At 61.0% G+C, this 17,598-nt stretch overlaps 2 protein-coding genes, 1 long non-coding RNA gene and 1 other non-coding gene across 5 annotated transcripts in view; 2 read left to right on the plus strand and 2 right to left on the minus strand.

The window, feature by feature from the left end:
- Positions 1-6,954, plus strand: part of LOC138823509 (zinc finger CCHC domain-containing protein 14-like) — a 56,163-nt gene extending 49,209 nt beyond the window's left edge. Inside the window, exons 11-13 of the mRNA XM_070016874.1 lie at positions 628-768; positions 841-2,295; positions 3,415-6,954. Coding sequence (XP_069872975.1) covers positions 628-768; positions 841-2,295; positions 3,415-3,470 — 1,652 coding nt within the window. The 3' untranslated portion in view covers positions 3,471-6,954. The remainder of the gene's footprint in view (positions 1-627; positions 769-840; positions 2,296-3,414) is intronic.
- A 1,265-nt stretch (positions 6,955-8,219) lies between these two features.
- LOC138823511 (microtubule-associated proteins 1A/1B light chain 3B) lies at positions 8,220-13,250 on the minus strand. The gene is made up of 4 exons (XM_070016877.1): positions 13,074-13,250; positions 11,338-11,393; positions 9,297-9,403; positions 8,220-8,631 (listed from the first exon to the last, which is right to left on the minus strand). Exons 1-4 carry the CDS (start codon positions 13,246-13,248, stop codon positions 8,457-8,459), a joined length of 513 nt encoding a protein of 170 aa, XP_069872978.1. The 5' UTR covers positions 13,249-13,250; the 3' UTR covers positions 8,220-8,456.
- Positions 13,251-13,886: 636 nt separating this feature from the next.
- Positions 13,887-17,520, minus strand: LOC138823512 (uncharacterized). Of its 2 annotated transcripts, none has more exons than XR_011370844.1 (3): positions 16,281-17,520; positions 14,509-14,581; positions 13,887-14,355 (listed from the first exon to the last, which is right to left on the minus strand). It is a non-coding gene; the product is annotated as an uncharacterized lncRNA (long non-coding RNA). The 2 variants fall into 2 exon arrangements; XR_011370843.1 differs by having other exon boundaries at positions 13,887-14,379.
- Positions 17,360-17,432, plus strand: Trnam-cau (transfer RNA methionine (anticodon CAU)). The gene has a single exon. It is a non-coding gene; the product is annotated as a tRNA-Met (tRNA).
- Positions 17,521-17,598: the final 78 nt, after the last annotated feature.

Consider the following 17,598-nt stretch of genomic DNA (forward strand, 5'->3'; position numbering starts at 1 on the left):
CACAGCCTGCCCGCTGCACAGCCCCAGCCAGGCCTCTAAGCACTCTCGTTCCTATGTACACGCTCTGATCCTCGTGGATGTTTTCTTTTTCATTCCCTTCGTCGTTACCACAGAGGTGATGTACAGAGGGGTTGCATGAACACGAGTCAGGTCTGAGTACATTTGCATTCGTACGGTGGCGTCTGTTCCCACTTGCTAGCTGTGGCCACCCACCCGTGGGTTGTACGGTTCCCTTTCTCCCGTGTCCAGTGTTCTTGATTGTGACTGGGATCATCTAGATAAGGAAAGTAGACAGGAGCCAGATGCTGGACACTGGAGATCCGCCCACGGTTCTTGAGGCAGAAGACGTCCATCCTGAGCTCTGGTGCTGAGTGTGAGCCGGACATGGTCAGGAGGAGGCTGCTCATCCTCAGCCCTTCTTCACGCGCTCCGGCTTCTCTTCTTGCTCAGGGCCCCAAGCTCCCAGGGCCTTTCCTCTCTCACAGGAAGGGAAAATTCTGTTCAGCAGAACTCAGAGAGAAACCAGCATCTGCTCTGAGTGGTTAAGGAGTCCGGGGCAGCGGGTGGGGCGGGGGGCGGAGTGCACGGGGTGCCAGCGCCGGAGCTGACTGTGTTTTCTGTCTGCAGAGCTTCGGGTGGAGGTGGAGCCCCCGCCTCGCCAAATGCCCCGCGAAGGCAGCTCCTCCGAGTACTCCAGCTCCTCCTCCAGCCCCATGGGCGCGCAGGCGCGGGAGGAGAGCTCTGACAGCGCTGAGGAGAGCGACCGACGTAAGTCTCGGGCCCGCGGGGCCGCGCCCCGCCCAGGCAGCCCCGTGCCCATGCTCTGCCCTGTCCCCCCAGGTGCGGACGTGCAGGCCGAGGGCGCCGACAAGGAGAAGCCCGTGGTGCTGTTGAGTCACTTCCCCTCCAACTCCGCCAGACCCACGGCCCAGGTCCTGCCCGTGCAGAACGAGGCCAGCTCTGGCCCCGCGGGCCACCACCCCCTGCCCCCCCAGCTAATGCCCACAGCCACGCCCCTGGCACCCGTTCGGATGCTGAGCTCCGTGCACAAGGCAGACAGAGGCAGCGCCGACGTGAAGCTCCTCTCATCTTCGGTGCACTCGCTTCTGTCCTTGGAAGATCGGAGCAAGGGGCCCGGCGCCCGGAGTGGGGCGAAAGCGGACAAGAGCTTCAGCAGCGCAGCCCCGGACGCCCTGCCCACCGCAGCGCCCCATCCACCCGTGCAGGTCCTCTCGGGACTTGCGGAGAACAGCCCGGTGTCTCCCACGGTCTCCTTTGGTCCTCGGGCCAAAGTGGAGCCTGCCGCCACGCTGCACAGGGTGCTGAAGACTGTGCCGCAGCCAGCCCTGGCGGCGGAGACCAGCTCGGCCGCGGCGGGCGCGCCAAGTGCCGTCCTGCACGTGGCCCGGCCGCCCATCAAGCTGCTGCTGTCGCCCTCCGTCCCCGCCGAGCCCGCCGCGGGGCAGACCTCCTGCCCCAACAGCGTGCAGATCAGCGTGGCGCCTGCAATAATCAACCCCCGGACTGCTCTGTACACAGCCAACACCAAAGTTGCCTTCTCCGCCGTGAGCAGCGTGCCCGTGGGGCCCCTGCAGGGCAGCTTCTGCGCCAGCAGCAACCCTGCCTCCCCCAGCAGCCACCCCTCCACGTCCTTCGCCAGCCTGGCCACGCTGCCCAGCTGCCCGGCGCCCAGCTCCAGCCCGGCGCTCTCCTCGGTCCCCGAGAACACGTTCTACGGCGGCGGCGGCGGCGGTGGCGGCGGCTCCACGGGAAACATTCCTGCCTCCAGCCAGAGCCACCACCACCACCACCACCATCAGCAGCCCCCCGCGCCCCCCGCGCCCCCCCCGCCCGGCTGCATCGTGTGCACGTCCTGCGGGTGCAGCGGCAGCTGTGGCTCCGGTGGCCTGACTGTCAGCTACGCCAGCTACTTCCAGCACCCGTTCTCGGGGCCGTCCGTGCTCACCTTCCCCTTCCTGCCCTTCAGCCCCGTGTGCGGCAACGGCTACGTGGGCGCCCAGCAGTACGGCGGGTCCAGCTTCCCCGTGGTGCACGCCCCCTATGGCGGCAGCGTGGCCCCGGAGCCCGTGCTGGGCGGGCAGTCCGCCTTCGCCGTGCCGCCCGTGCAGAACCTGATGGCTGGGACCGCGGGGCTCTACCAAAGCCAGGGACTGGTGGGCAGTAGCAACGGCTCCAGCCACAAGAAGAGCGGGAACCTGTCTTGTTACAATTGTGGGGCCACGGGCCACCGTGCCCAGGACTGCAAGCAGCCGTCCATGGACTTCAACCGGCAAGGTGAGGCTGCGGTGCCCGGCGCCCCGCGTGCCCGGGCAGGGCGCCCACGGGGGAGATGCACGCAGGCACTTAGGTCAATGAAAATAAAGAACTTGGAGTTTGGGGGATTTTTTGGGCCAGTCCTGGGGTTTGAACTCAGGACTTGGGGTCTGCTTGCTGTCCCTGAGCCTCTTTGTGCTCAAAGCTAGCGCTCTACCGCTTGAGCCACAGCACCACTTCCGGTTTTGAGTAGTTTATTGGAGATAAGAGTCTCGTGGACTTTCCTGCCCGGGCTGGCTTTGAACTGTGATCCTCAGATCTCAGCCTCCTGAGTAGCTGTGAGCCACGGGTGCCCAGCAATAAGTAACTTTTCAAATGTTCTTTGAACCAAAATGATCCTCCCGGCTACTGCCTCAGAAGTCCCCGCACCTGTGCCAGGGGGTGCTGTGCCGGCTCTGGGTGGCCTTGTGACCGAGTGGAGCCTGGAGCTGGAGCAGCCCGCGGGGGCGGTTCCCGCCCTGACCCAGGGTGCCCTCTGCTGTCGGCCGCATGAGCCTCCCGCCTGGCTGCCTCCCGCCTGGCTGCCTCCCGCCTGGCTGCCTCCCGCCTGGCTGCCTCCCGCCTGGCTGCCTCCCGCCTGGCTGCCTCCCGCCTGGCTGCCTCCCGCCTGGCTGGCTGGCAGTGGCCTCTTGTGTCCTCTGCTCACTTCTGCCCCCGGGTGCCCGCTACATCCCTGACACCAGCTTTATTCTTTCAGAAAAATTAAACTAGATGGGGGAAGGTTGGTCTCAGCCCCTTCTTGTGCCTGGTAGAAGCCGGGCGTGGGGAGGGCTGGGGAGGGGAGTACGTGGCTCTTCACGTGGCTTCTTCCTTTTTAGAGCCAGGCTCCAGCTCCTGAGGCCCTCATATTGGCCAGGCTCGCTCCCTCTCCCCAGTGAGAGGTACTGAGCTCAAGCCCAGAGCAGGAGCTTGAAGGAGGCTGGCAATGTCCTCTCTTGCCCCGCCCTCCCCAGGGCAGGTCTTGCAAACCTGGGCACGGTGTCCTGTGGGTAATGGGCAGGTGGTGAGGACGGCTGGGGCGTGCTGGTCGGCGGTGTGTCTGCAGCGATGCAAACTTGACCTCTCCCTCCCTCTCTCCAGGTACTTTTAGGTTGAAATATGCCCCTCCGGCAGAGAGCCTGGACTCCACAGACTGATGTTTTTCTCTGGCAAAAGAACACTATTAAGCCATGGAGACCTAAGGAAAAGTAAATTCAGAACTGAGAAGTCTAGTTGCTGTTGAGCTTAATACTTTTAATCCAAAGGTGCTTTATTTTACTAGACTGGATAGAAAATCTAGCGTAGAAGTGCATCAAACTCAATCTTATTGCCAAAATCCTAGATTGGAGCTTGTGTCAGGACTTGCTGGGGCCTCTCCCCGGCTCGGGAGCTGGCCGCGAGGCCTCTCCGAAGAGCATCGCCTTGCTGCTCCTTCTAGGCTCACACTCAACTCCAGGGCAGCTACGCCACCTGAATGGAGATGCGAGGTCGGAGCTCCCCAGGTGGGCCCCGGGACCTCCGCAGCCCGGGCCAGGGAAGATGTCTGTCTGTCTGTTTTGTTTTTCTCCTAAAGCGATGAGGCACTAATCTCTGGGATTCTAAGGATTGCACTACAGAGGAATGTACCTGGCAGCAGCCGTCTGCGCGGTCGGGGCCAGGTCCCGCCACTCGGCTCGGCTCGGCTCGGCTCGGCTCGGCTCGACTCGACTCGGCGTCACCACCAGCAGGCCGCTCGGCTGAGCGCACAGCAGAGCTGTTAGTACGCCCTTCCCTTCTTCAAGCACTTGTAGCAGTTCCAGGCTTTCAGTTTTTTTCTCCTGAAAATAAATAATAAACCCTACAATAATAAATAGGAATAGTTCACTCTCAACCACGTCATTTCTAAGGGTCCAAAAGACCATCCTCCTCTGCCCGCTGGGGGCTCCAAACCCGTTCTGTCCACCACACACCAACCCCTGGAGAACACGGGAGCATCTGGCTTTGTGAGCTGTCAGGAAAGCTGGCGAGTTGTTGTGTCTCGCGGGGGCTCCACGGACCCCGCCCAGCGCTCACTGCTGACAGTCACACTCAGCACAGACATTTCAACAGTAATACAGTCCTGTGATTTATAAGCAGAAGATTTGAAACTTCCTCCTGTCGACTTCTTTTGTATTAAGCTGTGTATTTATAGTTAATTCCGTTAAAAAAATTGCCTAGAAAACTTCAGTAGGAAGAGATAAGACTCAGAGAAGCCACTCAGGCAGCGCAGCCCAGGCCTGAGCGCAGCAGGAAATACAGTCTGTGGGTCCCTGCTTTACCCGCCCGCATGGAAGCGTTTTGGCTCAGAATTTAGGGACTTCAGTCTTCAAGACGAAAGGGAATTTTCTCCTCAATAATGTTTCCTAAAATGCTAAAGCCTTCGTTGTTAAAACACGGATGGGTGAGGTCTGCCGGCAAATCTCCAGTGGCACATGTACAGAGGAACACTGCAGCTTCCAGACCATTCTTCAAACCGGACAATCAGCGGCATGCCAAATTGGTGTGAGTCAAAAGAAAGCCCTAGAAGGCGTGTGGTGCACTAACTAAAGCAGAACGTTGTTACATTTTTTTATGAAGGCTTTTAGTAGAGTTTTATAGTATTCTTTTAGTCGTTTTATTTCTATGCAATGCAGAATTGACAGCCCTGTATTCTCTGTTACTGGCACAGTGCTCCACGCGGTTCTGAAGGATGGGCCGCGGACCTCTACCTTCCAAACACTACAGCACGCCGGACAGGACCTGACTGACACTACTTTGCCTTAAAGAGTCCCAGACTGGAGCTTGTGGTGTTGTGTTAATGAGGAAGACTTCAAGTGTTTATTGATGTTTACGATTTTACTATTTCTGAAGGCCGTTACAGTGGCCTGGATATGTGCTGAAAGCCAAACTTTTAAATTTTTTGGTTTTTTTAAAACAAAGAAATATTTTAAATAAATCCTATTTCAACACAGTGAAATTGTTGGAAACTGTCTCATAGCAGAAGAAAAACGATCCTGTTTAAGTTTTTTGTCTTAGTGGTCGGCAAAGAGGGATGAAGTGTCTGTTGTTACCCCTTTACTGTTTTGATGTTAAAAGTTAACCGCAAACACCGCAACGATTTCCCACAGAAACTTCCATTTGCAGTCTGCCACTGAGAGTGGAGGTCCAGGTCCTGCGTCCGGTCCTTCCGAGTCCGTGGAAGCGCCCGCGTGGCGCCAGCCCGCGAGGCTGCGGAGAATCGGACAACGCTAGGAAGGTCCACCTGCACAGGACCTGGCGCGGCGGCCTGGACACCGCCCCTTTGCGCTCCATGCTGGGACTTGGGGAGATGCGCTAGCAGTATTTATTGTCTCTGCCTGATGGATTTCTCTCCAGAAGCGGTCGGAGTCCGCGGGCTGGGAGGAGAGCATGCGCCCTCAGCGGAGACCCCGTCCGTGGTTAACATCGCGTCTTTGAGATCGCTCTGCTTCACCAGGCTCTCCGGGCGGGCCGGCTCCTTGGAGCCGGCTGTGTTGCTGGCTGGCTGGCCTTGCTCTCTGCCGGGGTGCGGGGAGCAGATAGCACAGTGTTGTGATAAAACAGCTATTTTGCTTTCTTTTTTCAGTTTACCTTATTTTCTCCTTTTTATTCCATGGTAATATTGAAGATTGGGAAGTATTTCAGGCTAAAACTCCCCACTGCTGAAGAGCCCTGAGGAAGTAGAGCTGGCACCCAAAATGAATAGAAGACTTTCCTCCGTGCAGATGATGACTGGGTATTAGAAAGCCAGCATGGTCTGTGCACTCCGGGGATGGCTGGCGTCGGCGTGTAACGGAGTCCTGAGCAGGTCCCGACCGGCGCCGCACGCTGGCGGCCGGGGCCGTGCCAGTGGCAGGACCTTCGAGGGCTGTGCGTGCTGCCATGTGTCCGCGAACACGGCCCCTCTTGCACCCTGGTGACCCCAGGCTTCCGGGCCACTCTTCCTGCTTTCTGGTGTCTGGTCTGGTGCCACGCTGGTTTTACACCCTGGCTACTGGCGGCATTACCTGCTGAAGTCTCCCCGAGGATGGCCCTGTGGAAGCTGGGCAGGGCAGGGCAGGGCTGTCCATTCCCCACTCCCGAAGGACAGACCACAGGGCTGGGAGAGCCACGGGCCTGCACAGGCTTTACTGTTGCAGTCCCAAGGTCCGAGTGGAAGTGGGCATCTTTCATCAACACTTGCAATATTTTAGAACACCACATACTGTGCTGGTGGAGGCCAAAGGTCCGGGTCACTGTCCGCTAACCCAGGGCCTCGCGAGGGCCCAGGGGAGTCCCTGGGCAGCCGGGCCAGTCTGTGCGCACACCAAGTGAGGCTTCGGTAACCGAGACCGAACACCTTCCCAGCTTCTACTGGACATTTGTTTTTAGGAATGAAGGAAAATCCTCCCATTTTTGAGCCATTCTTTTGTCAATTCTACAAAATTGCATGTAACTTTATAAATATTTTTAAAAGATATAGTTTTGTAAATATTTAATATTCTAATTTGATTTTGAATTGTAAATGTCAAGTATTCTGTTTTTGGGGTTTTTATGTTTTATTATACTTTGTTAAAAAGGAAAAATTGTACATTTTTAGAATGTTTTTATGAGTAAATTTAATGTACTGAAAATAAAAAATTCCAGAAAGTCTCAGTGTTTGACTTTATAGGTGCTGGAGCCGCCTCCGTCCCGTGGCCAGCAAGACCACTGCTCCAGGCTCGGTCTGCAGCCACTCACCTGCCCAGGCCAGCGTCCTCACAGAACTGGGGGCACAGCCCCACCCACCCTTCTGGGAAGCAAACAGCCTGGTGTGCGTGTGTGTAAAACCAGGGACCGCGTCCTCCGCAAGTGGGTGTCCTAGACCCAGCAGTGCCACTCCCTGTACGGCCCCAGACCTCCATGTACACGTGGGTCTTCTCCAACGCCCCTGGTGCACCGCTGGCTGGCTGGCTGGCACCAGGTTAGCAGGTGTCTGTCCCCACGGTGCTCAGTTCTCTTGCGGTCTAGCTTGTCAAAGTTGAGACCTGGTGTGAGTCAGGGCCTCTGGGGCCTTGGGTGTTCCCTCCACTGACCTTCCCAAGCTCCTGGCGGGTCCCATGAAGCAGCTTCCATGCAGTTTTAGTAATGCCTTTATTCACTTAGAGCATTAAATGGGGAAGTGTTTGTTTAAGGGTGGCCGTCGGCATGGCTGGTTTTTAAGCAGTATTATAGGAATTGTACTGATGACACAGTAGATACAAGAATCTGATACAACATACACCAGCTAACAGAACAGGCTGAGAATATACATACTGTAACACACACTGGGCGTCCTGTGCTGCTGGGAGTGGGGGGGGGGGGGTGGGGTGGTTTCAGGCGGCTCAGAGGCCCCTCGGCTGCAGGAGTTAGCTCCTCCAGACACATACCTGAAACGAAGACGGACTGGGACTCAGCGGCCCTTACAAAGACGGACTGGGACTCAGCGGCCCTTACAAAGACGGACTGGGACTCAGCGGCCCTTACAAAGACGGACTGGGACTCAGCGGCCCTTACAAAGACGGACTGGGACTCAGCGGCCCTTACAAAGACGGACTGGGACTCAGCGGCCCTTACAAAGGTGAGAAACTTTGCTAACATTCTCACACTTAACATTCAAAAATTGGTAACATTCTCACACTTAACATTAAAAAAAAAAGCTGGGTCCATGGCTTTCAGCCCAGCAGGGAAGTGCTCCCTCCTGGGCCAGGGAGGAGGCCCACTGCAGCCCCATTCCCACAGCCCAGCCCCCGGCTCTCACTGTCTCTGTCTCGGCAAAGCCAGAGCAGCAGGTGGAGAGGTGGTGGGCTGTAACCCCGCCTGGCTGCTGCTGCTGGAGCTGCAAGCTACGGGGGGAGAAAAGGAGCATTAAAATAACTTGAGCTCAGGCCTGGTTTATTGGCAACTTGGGATGCAAAGTATTTTATTTTAAACTTCTAAGATCTGAAAACAAAACAAGCCTAGGTTAAATAACGGTTCTCCAAAGCAGAGCGCTCACACGGAACTCAGGTTTTCTGCTGAAACACAGGAGAACCTCACGGCCCGGTGGGGCCGTTTGAAGGGTCTGTGCAGGTGGACTGCCGATGGCATGTGGGATATCCCTTTTCTTCCTGGGGACGGGCTGTGGTGCCTCACGCCGACAGCAGGGCTCCAAAGGTCTCCTGGGAGGCGTACACCATGTACAGGAACCCGTCCTGGTCCTTCTCGCTCTCGTACACCTCTGAGATGGGCGTGGACACACTCACCATGCTGTGTCCGTTCACCAGGAGGAAGAAAGCCTGGTTGGCATTGAGCTGAAGCCGCCTTCTGTGGGGAGCAGTCAGAAGACAGACACACGGACAGTCAGCAAGGCACGTGTGGACCGGCCTGCCCTCCTCCTCCCCCCCTCACTTTGCCCCAAGACCTTGTCCATGACACCTACGGCTTTGTGAGGAGGGGTATTTTCTTTTTTTTTTTTTTTTTGTCGGTAGTGGGGCTTGATCTCTGGGCCTGGGCGCTGTCCCTCAGCTCTTCAGCTCAAGGTGAGCGCTCTGCCATTTGAGCTACAGCGCCACTTCCGGTTTTCTGGTGGTTTACTGGAGATAGGAGTCTCACGGTCTTTCCTGCCCGGGCTGGGTTTGAACCGCGATCCTCAGATCTCAGCCTCCTGAGTAGCTAGGATTACAGGCGTGAGCCACCAGCGCCCGGCAGGAGGGGTATTTTCTGACTGGCTACAATCACTGCTGCGTGCGCGCAGTGTGACAGATGTCTCCTGGCCAGGGTGGGGGGGTGAGGGGAGCTGTCCAGCTAGGCCTGTGTCTGCCTTCTCTCAGCTTGGCTGCACATGAGTAACTTGAAGGGTTTTCAAGAGAAAGAACTAGAAGGGGCCAGGGCTCCAGCGGGACGCTCACAGGGTCACTAGGCTGGCAGGGGCTTTGTCAGAACCAAAGGCAAATGGAGGAATTCCTGGAAGCAGGGACGGCGGCCGGTACCTGATGATCTTAATGAGCTCGCTCATGTTGACGTGGTCTGGCACCAGGAACTTGGTTTTGTCCAGGACTGGCAGCTGCTTCTCACCCTTGTACCGCTCTATTATCACCTAGAGGAGCCAGAGCGGGGTTAAAGCACGGCGCTGACGCGCCACACGGACAAGCTTCTCAGCACCTAGCTGCGCCTGGCTCTTACTGGACAATGACCACACTTGGGCTTGGCCTGTCCCCTGCAAAGCCGCCACCAGGCACAGCCACGCCGCTCCACATCCTGCAGCCTGGAGTTTGGGACCACAAAGTTGTATGGACGCAGGGGCTCAGCGTCAAGCTCTCAGCCCTGCCCCTCCGTGTGGCATTACAGGTGTGTGACACCGGTGGTGGTGAGGGCGCTTCCCATTCCTAGGGAAGCATGGGGTCCGCAGAGAGGCAGGCGTGCACTGGGCTCGGCCTGGCCTGGCCTGCCCGGGCAGGGCTGGGGTGAGGGAGGAGACCAGCCTGGGAGCTGTCCTGCTGAGAACCCACAGGCTGGGGCTGAGCGGTCGCTTTGGCACCCGCTGCTCTTGTTGCCCGCTGCGACCAGCAGGTCCTGGCCATCCTTAGAAACATCTGGAGGTGCTGTCTAGAATTCCCTGGTCCTTTCCCTTGTGAGAGGTACGTCACAGAACTTGGTCGTGTGAGAGGCCGTGGCTCCACTCCTTGGTGGCCAGGCCTTTGCCCTAGGGCATCTGGCAGGCCTGGCCCTCTCCCCGGCTGTGTCAGTGTCAGGAGCGTGGGGAAGGGCAGACACGTTTGTAGAAACAGAGCATGAAGCTCCAGCAGAGGTGCCACGGGGGCAGGGGCAGAGACTACTGTTCAAGTAGGCCGGTGGCGAGCGTGGGTGTGCTGGGAGCAAGTGGAGGGAGCGCGCTGCGCGCGGCCCTGTCCTGGAAGCTCTCGGGCCAGAGCCGGCTGACCCCAACACGAGGACAAACTGTGCAACACCAGAGCAGGCAAAGAGCACGTGTGCTACCTTGCGGCAGCACGCACGCCCCGCCCCCGCCTTGCTTCTCCTCCTCCTAATTTGGAGAAGCCAGTGAGAAAGGAAAACACAAGAGCATCGACAGGGCTTGGGAGTGGAGCCTCTCAGTGACCTGCTACATAGTGGGCTGTTTATCACCAGCCACCCTTGGGTGGCTTCGGTGGCATTTTTTTTGGGGGGGGGGGCCTGGTTGTGGGGCCTGAACTCTGGGCCTGGGCGCTGTCCCTCAGCTCTTCAGTTCAAGGCTAGCACTCTACCACCTGAGCCACAGCGCCACTTCCGGCTTTTTTCTTTTTGCTTATGTGGTGCTGAGGAATTGAACCCAGGGCCTCATGCATGCAAGGCAAGCGCTCTACCACTGAGCCACCTTCCCAGCCCCTCGGTGGCATTTTTAACTCGACCCGGTGGGCTCCACCACTCTGCCTGCGGTGCTGCTCCGGCACGGCCTGGCAACACGCCCCAGGCCACGGAGCTCTGAAGCTGCGTCGGGAACGCAAGCCTGGCCGCAGAGGTCACCTGCTCCACACCTCACGCCGAGAGAGGCACGCCTTGCCACCTGACATGCCAAAGATGGCTGGGGACCAAGACGACAGGAGTCAGGTGAGTTCCACCACCAGGCTCTGGGGAGGCTGAGATCGAGGAGGAAAGTCCAAAATAGGCTACGAGGTGGCAGGCTCAAGAGGTAGAGCACAAACGGGGCAAGCAAGTGGAATTCCTGGTTTTAAACCCCAATACCAAGGCGGGCTGGGGGCGGCTCACAGGCTTGGTGTTCTCAGGGCCTCAAAGTCAACGCCTAGCACTACAAAAGGAAAAACAAAAAACAACCTGAAGGGGTGACGTTGTCCAAAAAGAAATGATTCTTTCCCTGACTTGCGTAACCCCACTGTACGTCACCTTTATAGTAACGATACAAATGACTAACGTGACTGGCTGAAGGCCGAAAGTTCCCAGGTAAGCAGCTAACGGCGCTGCTGTCTGATGGTGCTGAGGACCCTGGCTCAGGCCGGGCGGGCAGGAATCACTCACCGGGATCTTGGTGGGGTGCTGCTCCCGGATGAGTCGCACATCCTCTACTCGCTGCTCTGCAAGGGGAGAGGTCATGAGCACCCTGGGCTGGCCTCACCTCAAACCTCAACACTCAAGGCGCAGAGCTCAGAGCCAAGGGCATCCTGCTTGGGAACCAAGAGGCTTCCTGGATCTGCCAGTGCTCGAATGGGCGGTGTAGACTGGTACCGCCACCCCCCACCCCCACCACAGGACAGCTCATTCAGTGTGGCTGCCTCCTGCCAGGACCTGTGAGTGATGGACTGCTTGCAACAAAGCATGCATGCATGTGAGCATCTGCACATACACATGTGTGCACATGCGAGTGTATGCAGAAAGGCTTTGGAACTCAAGGCCTCGTTTGCATCGCAGGCTGGCATGCTATCACTTCAGCCACGTGCCCAGCCTGCTTATTTACACACTCATGTATACACATATGTGTATGTATATATTCATATGTGTGTGTCTATATATACATATGTGTGTATATATATACATATACATACATACATCTATATATGTTTTCTGGTGCCTGTACTCAGGGCCTGGGTGCTGTCTCTGAGCTTTTGTGCTCAAGGTTGGCACAGATGAGCCACAGTTGCATGTCCAGGCTTTTTGGGTTATTCTGTATTCCTAACAACTATACTAGACTCCAGTGTTATACAGGAAAGGTAGGCTTGCACTCATACGGCAAAGTAGAGTCATAACATGCTATGTTCTAACTATTACCAATTGACTCTTCCAGCATCAGTTTCTTTTTTTGCAGGTCCTGAAACTTGAACTCAGGGCTTGGGCTCTGCCCCTGAGCCTCTCTGTGCTCAAGGTGGGCGCTCCACCACTTGAGCCACTTCTGGTTTTCTGATGGTTTATTGGAGATAAAGAGTTTCACAGACTTTCCTGCCGGTGCTGGCTTTGAAACGTGATCCTCAGCTCTCAGCCTGAGTAGCTGGGATTACAGCTGAGCCCCAGGCGCCAGGCTACTTCCAGCTTTTTGGAGTAGTTTACTGGAGATAAGAGTCAGATTACGGGTGAGAGCCGTCAGCGCCCAGCTCATCCGTTTCATTTGGATTAAAACAATGTGCCTTAGCCAGGCAGGCTCCAGTGCTCAGGCCGGTCATCCCAGCTACTCGGGAGGCTGCGGCCTGAGGATCGCGGTTCAAAGCCAGCCCGGGTAGTGAAGTCCGTGAGACTCATCTCCAATGAACCCCCAGAAAACCGGAAGTGGCGCCGTGGCTCCCGTGCACCGTAGTCTGCAAGTGCCCCTCTGTCGGGCCGGTCCCGCAGGCTGGGGCTCGGCCGCGCCCCCCCCCCCCCCCGACCCCGGCCTCGCGCCGGGGCCCCTCGGGCTGGAGCGGCGGGGCCCGGGCGCCCGCCCGGCTCTGACCTCCGAGACGCCCGCAGGGCCCGGGGGGCCCCGGGGTCCGCGCCCCCCACCCCCGGCCCGGCCCGCGCGCCCGCGGCGGCCGTTCCAGCGCCGCCCAGAACGCCGCCGCCGGGCGGGGCGGTTGGGCGACCCCCACCGGGCGGCCCGGCCCGGCCCCGCGGCCCAGGCCCCCGGCGGCCGGCGGGGCTCCGCGCAGGCTGCGGCCGGCCCCGGGCCCGGTCCGCGGGACACCCGGCTCCCCGCGGAGGCGAGCGCGGCCCGCGCCCCCGGCCCCGGCGTCCCGCGCGCCCCCGGCGTCCCGCGCGCCCCCGCCCGCCGCCGCGCCGTCGCCCACCGAAGGTGCGGCGCTGCTTGAAGGTCTTCTCCGAAGGCATGGTGCGGGTCCGCGAGGCGGCGGGTCCGGCGGCGGCGACGGCGTCTCCCCTTGTGTCTCCTCCGCCCGCAGCGGGGTCAGGTGACCAACGTCGCGTCGCCGGGGGCGGGCGGGGCCGGGCCGCGGCGGCGGCCATGGCGGGCGTGGCGGAACCCTGGAGTCGCGCGCCGACGCGGGGGGGGGGAGGGGGGCGCCGCGCATGCGCCGCGGGGGCCTTGCCCGCGCCTCCTCCTGCAGGGGCCGCGGGGCCCGGGGTTCGGTCGGCGCGCGTGCGCGCGCGGCCGGCCTCCAGGGCGGGGTGGGGTGCAGGCGGGCGGAGGGCCGCCCGCGACCCGTGCTGAGGGCCCGGGTGGCGGAGGACCGGCCCCGCGCAGCGTGCCTCCCGTTCGGAAACCCCAGCCTCGCGCCCCAGGGGGCGTGGCCGGGGCCGGACCGCCGCCCCGGCTGCCTCCTGCGACCCCGGGGGCAGCAGGCTGGTCTTAGACCTGGGGCACCCGAAGATCAGCCCGATCTTGCAAATCAATGGTTGCCTCAGTCAATAAAGAGAGGAACGGTCTGGCCCTCAAAGTGGGGGGGGGGGAGCTTTGCAGTTCTGGGTGTCCTCGTACAAGTTCCAAAGGTGCACCTTTGGTTCGGGGTGCCGGGCCTACTGCGTGATGTGGGGTCCCCACACCACACGCTCTGGCTTTATTGCTTTGTACCGAGTACCTGGCACGTGCTTACTACCGTTTTGGAGGTGGCTCGCTCTTCTGGACCGTACTACCGTGGCGCCTAAGTGTGGACGCATGGCGACAGCTGTCTAGGCCTAAGAACTTCTTGGTAAGAGATGGGCACTTTCTATAGCACTGCTCTGTAACAGGTGCATCTCAGGGCCGATGTCACTGCTGTGGGGTCCGGGCGATGAGAAAGGCAAAGGAGGGGCTAGAGTTCTTCCCCTGGTTCATGGCCACGGTTGCTTTTTGTGATTTTGAGTTACTAACGTCCACATTTGCAAAGCTGCTTTAATTCTACCCCATCCAAAACCTAGGGAACCCCGCCCCCCCATCCCTGTACGATTTTGGGAAAAACCCCAAAGGAACCCCATGAGCATCATCTCCACCGGACAGAGAGAAGACCGAGGTGACGAACCGAGCGCACCAACTTCTGTTCACAGCCCAGTCTCCCGGAAATCACCAGTGGAAAGGGGCCCGGGCCCCAGTCGGCTGGGGTGTCCAGCGGGGTCACCGGTGGTCCTCCCTCGGTCCTGAGACGCCCAGGCGGTAGGAAGCTGGTCAGGCCACAGATAGGGAAGCCCCGGGCGTCATCACGCCTTGGGCCAGCTTTGACCTCCGTGGAGGGCTGACCTCAGCCTGAGGTTAGCCAGAGGAGCCCAGGGCGGGATTTGGGAGGTGCTTACCATAAAGAGGTGGCCGTCGGTCTCAGGCTGGGTCTGGCGGGCAGGGGTTCCTCTTGGGGCCCAGTCTGGATTCCTACAGGACCCAAGAGAAACAAATCGCAGCCACCCCAAGGCCCAGGCCGTGGGCAGACCCGACCCCTTGGGCGTGGCTGGCTGGGGTGGGTTAAAGATGTGCGCGCCAGTCCCAGGGCTGCGCTTTTCCACTCCTGCCCGGTGCTTTACCACCGGAGCCACTGTTCATTGGAGACGGGAGTCTCACGGACTTCCCTGCCCGGGCTGGCTTTGAACCGCGATCCTCAGATCTCAGCCTCCTGAGTAGCCAGGATGACAGGCGAGAGGCACCGTGCCCAGTTCATCACTGGCCCAGGCTGGCCCCGAACCGGGGACCCTGTCCTTCGGCCCCTCCTGGAAGGCCAGACACACGCGTTTTCCCGCAGGTCAGGGATGACGCCACAGCCGCAGGCTGCGTCCCGCCGCGCGCACGCCCTGCTCTGTGTAAACTGAGGCCGGATGCTCGGCCCGAGGCCGTGCCCGCCACTCTCAAGATGGCTGGCGAGCGGCGCCGGAGACTCGCTGGGCTCCGCAGCCTCCGCCGCTCGTCCCGCCCCCCTCCCTTTGTGATTGGAATAGCCGGTTCGCCGGTTTTGTTTTCTGAGCGTCTATTGGCCAGGCGTCCGCGGTGTCATGACGTCACCCCTGCTCTTTAGAAGTAAATAAACAAGGCTTGCTCAAGTGCCGCGGGGGCGGGGCGGGGCGGGGCGGGCCGGGGCTCCGGGGCTCCGGGATGCGGTCGGGGTCGGGTCCCGGCCGGGCCGTCCGCGCGGCGCGGGTTGCTTCATTTCCCTCCTGGCCGCGGTGACCCGCGCCTCCCGCGGGCGCCACGTCCCGCACGGCTGGGTGGTGGCGGGGCACCGCGGTTCACCTCCAAGAACACTTCGGAAGCCAGCACCGGGAAAGCGCGGCCCGCCCCGGCCCCGGTCCCCGCCCCGGCCCCGGTCCCCGCCCCCGGCCTCCGCCCCGCCCCCGGTCCCCTCGTCCCCCCTCGGCGGGCGCCGTCCCCGGGCTTTGCGCTCGGGCGGGGCTGGCGCTCCGCGGCTTGAGCACCGCTCTTCTTTTAGCTTCTTTTATAGCTGGAAACGAGTCTCACGGCCTTTCCTGCCCGGGCGGGCTCCGAACCGCCATCCTCAGCCCTCGGCCGCCTGAGTAGACGGGGTCGCAGGCCCGAGCCGCGGGCGCCCCACTGCAGCTCCTCCCGGCTGGGGCTGGCGGAGGCGCGGGGGGCGGGCGGGGCCCTTCCCCGGTCCCCGCGGCCCCCTGTCCTGGGCCAGGTCCCCTTTAGAGGACTTGAATACACTTCAGACCGAAACGCGTCCCCGAAGTGGCTCCTCCCCGCGGCCACGCCGGCTCCCGGGCCGGGGAGGGTCTGGCCCGGCGCCCCACCCCGCCCCTCCCGCCCCGTCCGGGTCTCCGAGGCTCTGAGCTCTCCTGCACTAAAACAGCAAGGAAAAGCTTTTTCTAGAAGGTTCTTTCGGTGTTTCTCTCCTGGCTCCCTTCAGTTTTTTGTTTTTTATGTGGTGCCGCCCGTGGCGCGCAGAGATGCAGGGATGCAGGGATGCCCGCCCCCCCCGCGCCCCGCACCCCCGCCCTCCCGGGGCCCGCCCCCCGCCCTCCCGGGGCCCGCCCCCCCGCGCCCCCCCCCGCGCCCCGCCCCCCCCAGCCCCGCCCCCCCCCAGCCCCGCGCCTCCCGCGCCCTCACCGCCGGAGCTCCCTACCCGTTTAGTCTTCGGAGCTGCACACACACGTCCACCACTAAGCCGTGCACACAGGCTCGTGTAACCTTGCTTCCACGGATGGGAGCCTAGCCAGCCCCCTGCAAACGTTCTCCTGAGACCCGAACCACCGCCCTCGCCAGGCGACCGCACGGAGGGCGCGTCTCGGCCCCGCCAGGCCACGGCAGGTGCGCCTCCCCCGGTGACGCGTTCGCGCCGCTCTGCTCCTCCCTCGTTGGAGTCTCACCAGGGCCGGTTGGACTCCACCAGCCGGTGGGTTCGGGTGCTTCCTCCTCCAGCCGTTGAACCGTCTGATCCCCGCTCCGATGCTGGGGCTGAACTCCGGGTCTGGGGCGTTGCTGGGCTTTTCTGCTCCGGGTTGGCACCCTACCCATCAGGCCCTGGCCGCAGTGAGCGTCTCGGCCCGTCTCAGCCACGCGCCTGACATCTCCCTGTAGTTCTTTCGTGCGTGTCTGTGCTGGTCGTGGAACTTGAACTCAGGGCCGAGTCACTGCCGCTGAGCCTTTTGCTCTCAAGGCTGGCGGTCTTACTACTTGAACCGCAACTCCATTTCCAGCCTTCTCGGTAGGGAGTTGGACTTTCCGTGCCCCGGCCGGCTCCGAACCGGGATCCTCAGATCTCAGCTTCCCGAATAGCTAGAGTTGCAGGGGCCACCTTCTTTTCACATTTTGAGACAAGGACTGTGTACGTGAGCCTGGGCTGGCAGGAGTGCGCCCTGGGCCCCGTCTGACTCACACACAGCCGGGCGGGGGCCCGATCCGGCGGGGGCCGGATTGCGTTCACTGCTCGAAGGTCTCAGGCCAGCCGTGCAGGCCGCCGCGGCCCAGCGCAGGGCTGAGGCTCCCTCACCGCGGGCCTTTGCGGTGGGGAGCGAGTACGGCGTACGGGAGGGACACGCGGAGCAGCGCCGGCCGCCCTCCCTGGATCGCGACGATGGGAGCCGGCGTCCCCCCGCCCGCCCGCCGCGCCCGGCTCCGGCCGCACGACCCCGCTCCTAGGAGCGCACAGGTGCGGCCGGCCGGGAGCCTCCAAGTGCCGCTGGGCGGAGCGGCCGCCCAGGAGCCTCGTTAGCGCAGTAGGTAGCGCGTCAGTCTCATAATCTGAAGGTCGTGAGTTCGAGCCTCACACGGGGCATCCGCAGCGTTTTTGCCTCCAGCCAACGGTAACCTCATTTTCCCGGGGGGTTCGGGTGCGACGCCACCGAGTGTGCCGCAGGACCGGCCGCGTGGGGCGCGCGTGGGGCACGGGGGCGCGGGCTGTGGGGAAAAGGTCAGCCCGGCGCAGCGGGGCGTGGCTCCCG

The sequence above is a fragment of the Dipodomys merriami genome, unplaced genomic scaffold, assembly GCF_024711535.1.
Source record: "Dipodomys merriami isolate MVZ:Mamm:240054 unplaced genomic scaffold, mDipMer1.0.p SCAF_120, whole genome shotgun sequence".
NCBI lineage: Eukaryota > Metazoa > Chordata > Mammalia > Rodentia > Heteromyidae > Dipodomys > Dipodomys merriami.